At 40.3% G+C, this 5,734-nt stretch overlaps 1 protein-coding gene across 1 annotated transcript; it reads right to left on the bottom strand.

The window, feature by feature from the left end:
- Positions 1-3,442: 3,442 nt before the first annotated feature.
- On the bottom strand, positions 3,443-3,956 carry LOC147616530 (uncharacterized). Its single transcript, XM_086777101.1, has 2 exons — positions 3,893-3,956; positions 3,443-3,808 (listed from the first exon to the last, which is right to left on the bottom strand). Exons 1-2 carry the CDS (start codon positions 3,939-3,941, stop codon positions 3,552-3,554), a joined length of 306 nt encoding a protein of 101 aa, XP_086633227.1. The 5' UTR covers positions 3,942-3,956; the 3' UTR covers positions 3,443-3,551.
- Positions 3,957-5,734: the final 1,778 nt, after the last annotated feature.

Genomic DNA, 5,734 nt, shown 5'->3' on the forward strand with positions numbered 1-5,734 from the left:
TAATTATCATCTCATATGCATGATTTATTTTTGAATATATTTCATTGTTGTAAATGCATGTAGTGGGATTGTGTAATGATATATACTGTAATGTACTATGAGATGGTTTAAAGAAAATAGTTCTTAATTTTGTAAAGGAATTCAGTTTTTCTTCAGTTTTTCTTTACCAAGCATGTATCGATGTGTGTATGGCAGCGTGTATTGATGCGTGTATTACTGCGTGTATATTAACGCGCTGATAAATGCAAATATACACGCGAATTTAAATGCCAAAATACACGCGCCCAATTCTATTCAAATACATGCGTGACCATACACGCGCTCGTAATTTATCGCGTGTATGAAACGCGTGTATGGCAGCATTGTCTTGTAGTGTTGGTGGGTCATTTGCTTTCTTGCATTAGCTCTTGAGTATGCTACTGCTAAGGGGTTAATTGTAGGATGATGGTGAGGAGAGTTTAGCTAAACCCTCCTCACGATGGCTAACCTACACCCCTGTTATCTACTCCATGTCTTGAGTGGGTCATTTGATTTCTTGCATTAGCTCTTGAGGATGCTACTTCTAAGGGGTTAATTGTAGGATTATGGTAAGGAGAATTTAGCTAGACTATTTCCTCATGATTCTCTCCTTTTTCTAACAGAGGTTTCTTAGAGAAGCTTTATCCATTATGCAGTGCTTTGCTATTATCTCTGGCTCTAGTTGCAACATTGAGAAATCCTTGCTCATTTCGTTCTCTAAAGATTCTTCCTTTGACATCTTGGTGGTGAGGTGAAATAATTAAAAGAGGCACTATTTTCAGACAGTTGGGGGTCCATGAAGGTGTTGGAATCTATGATAAACAGATTTTTGATTGGGTCCTTGAGAAAGTGGGCAGAAAACATAGAAAATGGAACTTTGTTTCTTATTTTGGCGGGGAAAATCAAGGTGATCAACTCCATTCTGATGCCCTATTTCTTGTTCTATGTTTCAGTGCCAGGTTTAAACAAATGCCATTGGAAAGAAGTTTTGAAACCTATTAAAAGTTTCTTTTGGAAAGAAACTTGAGTCAAAGTGATCGGTTTCTAGCTTGGTGTAAGTGGAAGCTTGTCTGTTCTCCAAAAACATGAGGGGGTCTTGGAGTGGTCAATCTGGAAAAATCATCTTTAGCTATGTACTCTAAATCGATAGCCTCCATTTGTAAAGGGGAGCAGGTTGGAGCTAAAATGTGTATAAAGGCTCCAATGTTTGTTCTGAAAGGGGTAAATTGTTGGATAAGAATGGGCAAGAAATTTTTTTGCCTCAGTTATCTCTGTCTTGAGGTAAAGCTGCGTTTATTCATAAGCTTATCAAAAGATGCACATTTGTGCTGGAAACTGTTCAATGGAAAGGATCACATAGACATCTCGCTTCAGTGGTCTACTTAGTGGGCTCCTTTGTCTGACTCTCCTTTGGCTCTAAGCAATATTAGAATGGCTAGGTATTTTTATAACAAAGGTATCATGAAATTGGATCATTTATGGGATGGCCCTCTTTTTGGTTGGAGAGACCTCGAACAATTAAAGGTAATGTTTTCCCTAAAAAACAGGACTCTTTAGAGCTCCTAGAAGGAGCCTTAAAGGTTTGTGTCAGATGGACTCCTCAGGTGCGAGCTATTGATTTTTGCTGGAGAGACTGGGTTTGGTCTTCCATCATAAATTTTCATTTTCATTTTACAATTGGACACTACTAATTTCAAATTGTTTCTATGGAAAGTGTAATGGGGGGCTCCTCCCTCTGGTGACAAACTTGCTGATAGGAACATGGCATCTCTCCTGTGTAAGAGATGCCTAGCAGCTACAAAATCAGTTAAACATCTCATGATTGAATGTGCTTATAGCCAACACTTACTAATAGATTCTCAAAGCCCTTTAAAATAGGTTTATGCTTGGAGAGTATTGAAAAATCATTTATTTTTTGGGGGGTTTTTAATACCCCTCTACAAGAGTAGGAAGTCAGTATAAGCTTTGTCAGATATTTTGTGCTGTGCGAGATTTGGTGTGAAAGAAATGATTTAATCTTTTAAAGAAAAATGATTAGTGGTGGGCTAGACAGTGACTAAAATAAATGATTTCGCTTTTCAAAGGAAAATGATTAGTGGTGGGCTAGAGAGTGTGAAAGCTAATGCTCTCACTGCCCTGATCCTGTTTATCAACTCTCGAAAGTTAAATTGTTTTGCATGGAAATCTACATAATTAAGGTGTATTCAGTTCTTAATGACTGTTAAGCTGTTTGTCTCTGATGAAGAAGCCTTAGCTTGTGAAAGCAAACTAATTTTTTGGTGGAGCTTGTAGATGAATGCAACCCTCTGTGTCAGGATTTGAAGATTAGTGCCAGTTAAACTGTTCACTGTACCTCTTTTGCAATGTCTATTTGTAGAGTTAGATGAAGAAGCCTTAGCTTGTGAAAGCATACTAATCTTTTGGTGGAGCTTGTAGGTGGATGTAACCCTCTGTCTCGTCAGAATTTGAAGATGGATGTAACCCTCTGTCGCGTCAGAATTTGAAGATCCGTACCAGTTCAATTGTTCACTGTACATCTTTTGGAGTTTCTGTTTGTAGAGAGGATATTTATGTTAAGTGTGTAGTTTGACTGGACATTCATTGCAGCTCTGATGTCCGAGCCATTTTGTACATATTTTCTTGTCTTTTTTCTTTAATTTTATTTTCATGGAAAAAAGGTTGGACGAGGCGGCCTGAAAAGGAGAGGGGACAGGGTCCATTGTATTCTTCAGGGTAGACTCTGAGTTTCACCACCATCGCTTAATTTCACCTAGGAGAGGGGAAAGGGCACCTCTGTATTCTTGGGGGTACTGCTTTATTTCACCTAGTTTCGTAAAGTTGGACGAGGCGGCCTAAAAATGAGAGGGGAATGGCCCAACTTTTTTCATGTCTCACCACCCATCCCCCTCCCACAAGAAGATCTCTCACGAGTCCCAAAAATCTGGACCGTCAACGCCAAAGTCAAAACAATTCGCAACGCCGATTACGACGTGGCGGTGCGTCCCAAAAATCTGGACCGTCAACGCCACAGTCAAAACAATTGGCAACGCCGATTACGACGTGGCGGTGCCTAATTAAGAGGCGCAACACAAAGTCAAAATCTGTTGAGCCGCGTACGCCGAGTTCACAAACAAGGTGGCAGTCACCGATGCTGCTTAGCTGGGCGAGGTAGGACGCAGGAGGGTGGCTTTTCGCGATAAACGTATGCTAATAATCCACGGCCCTCGTGGTGGGTGGGTGGGTTTGGAGAGTAAATGCCATCGATGAGGCGGGAGGAGCGCACGTCTTAAAAGACTCTCTATATAAGCAAGGATAGAGACTACTACGTATTCTGCGTGCTAACAAGAGCTCACAGAACTCAATCATCATTATTATTATTATTAATCTAGTAATGGAGGCCATGTACTTGTGGGGCAGTAGAAAGATGACTGTGCTCTTAGCGGCGAGCCTTCTCGTGCTGCTGCTGGGAAGCGGCCGTGCTCCGGCGGCCGCCACGTCGGAGGTTGCGCAGGACAACGTTCCCTGCTCCAAGGTCAGTATGAACATGGTGCAATGCGCAGGACAACGTTCCCTGCTCCAAGGGCGGCAATGGGCCGACCTTCGACTGCTGCAAGGGTGTCCGGGCTCTGTCCGCCCTTGCCAAGTCCAAGGGCGCCCGCCAGTCCATCTGCAAATGCCTGGAAGCGGCCGCACGCAACGTCCAGATCAACACCTCTGCTGTCAAGAAGCTGCCCACGGCCTGCGGTGTCGCCTTCCCTTACTCCTTCGACACCAAGCAAGACTGCTCCAAGTAAGTACACGACATGACAGTCTGCTCTTATAAGAAGGGTGTTTAAACGCACATAATATTCTCTCTTGCCTCTACTCGCCGCAGGATCAAGTGAGAGATAAAAGCCGCGCGTGTGGAGACGCTCCGGAGGCATATGCAGTCACCACGTACTCTCGGCCCAAATTATACAATAGCTTGTCATGGTCTGTGGCATGGTGTCCTGATGATTCACTTACTACTTTGAGATTGCTTAATATAAAAAATCATTTTGTTTGATATCTGCAATTTTCTATTTTGAGATCGTCATGGTGTGCTTAATCAAACTTTAGACTTATTAATTAATTTTTTTTCTCTGTCACTCAACCTTTAGACTTTATAAGGTTACAAACCTTTTAAAGTCTATGGTTAAAAGATTTACATTTTCTATAGCCCAAGCTTTCATTGAATACATACCCTATACCTTACTCTCCCTACCTCTCCCCTCCAAGTGAAAAAGAATGAGCCCTCTTGCCTTTTTAAAGAAAATCGTGAGCCCAAAAAAATGAAGATTATGGAGGACATTATGAGCCCAAAAAATGAATCATTATGGAGGACATCAACCTTTAAAAATAGAATGTAATGGAGGCTAACATAGATAGAAAGAAAGCATGCGGACCCAACACCATTTCCATTTTTGACCTTTCAAAAAACCTTAATAAACATAACAAAATTTTGGTGTCTTGAACCCAAGGTTTGCACACACCAACTAATTAATTAATCACAAAAAAACGTTTCGGGTGTACCTTCATGCAATTTCTATTTTGAGATCAACGTCAACCTCTTTTAATCATTGGTTTAAATTGTGCGTATATAAGCATACACTACGAGAGGATACGTGCATAGCTACATCCATAAATGTGTTGCAAACGAAGAAAATTTGGAGTTTCAAATATCTCTAGCGTGGCTATGCACAGGGCTAGGGCATGCAGCTCTACAGCCACACATGTAGCCACGTGCATGCATAACTGAGTGTACAATCACGTGTGCAGTTTGCACAAAACAAAATGGGGCGAGGAACAAAATGGGAGAGAAACGGATCTGCTTCTCTCTCCCATTCTATCTCCCTCCCCTTTTTTTTTAGAGAAAAACTCACATGCATGAAAAATAAAACTTTTATAGTAAAATACTATAAAAAACTTAAAATACATGTACATAAACAAGTTTCATTCAGAAATACAAACATATATTGAGAGTAGTTCACATCAAGTTTTACATATCGCTTTTACATAAACCCCAAAAAACAAGTCATTCATATTGAGAATAGGAAGCATCCACATGGTCAACATAAAAATAGTGTAATAAAGAACAAGTGAACTAAGATAATATTCATAAGATTATGTAGATTATCTTCAAATGTAGTCATCCTCCTCCTCATCATCATATGTATCCTCCCCACCACCACCACCTTCACCATCACACTTTCATTCTTCTTCTACTAATGAAAAAGTATACACATTTAGTGCTAAAAAACACTCATATAAATCTTCGAAGAAACTAAGTACATGTGGAATCAACTCCTCAGTGCATAGTTGCATTGCTTTACGATGTCGTCATCGGTCACCACTCCCTCTTGTTTAAGCCACCCCCAAGTTTCAGCTTCAGTATGATGTCTGCGATTAACTATTCTCACGATCTCTTGGGATGCAACCAACTGTCAATTCTTACAATTACGAACATGTAGCATGTAAAATTAAATGCATAGAAAACATAACACATATTTCATAAGAAACATTACAAGAAAACTCTATGCTTAATGTCACATCCCTGTAAAAAAAAAGTTTACACTGTATTTGGTTTCTAAGTGGCGAGAGATATTAAAACGTTAGGAGAAAACGATGTTATTAGTGATGTTTTAATGTCTTAAAACTTACATCGTTGTAAATGTCAGACACAAAGTCATTTTGGGAA

The sequence above is a fragment of the Cibotium barometz genome, chromosome 38, assembly GCF_041138505.1.
Source record: "Cibotium barometz isolate CiBa-2024 chromosome 38, ASM4113850v1, whole genome shotgun sequence".
NCBI lineage: Eukaryota > Viridiplantae > Streptophyta > Polypodiopsida > Cyatheales > Cibotiaceae > Cibotium > Cibotium barometz.

Bases quoted from the DNA above. Each gene is read 5' to 3' on its own strand.
- LOC147616530 (XM_086777101.1), bottom strand. From the start codon at position 3,941: ATGCCTCCGGAGCGTCTCCACACGCGCGGCTTTTATCTCTCACTTGAT. The intron at 3,809-3,892 runs CTGCGGCGAGTA...TCGTGTACTTAC, and splicing joins CTTTTATCTCTCACTTGATC to TTGGAGCAGTCTTGCTTGGT.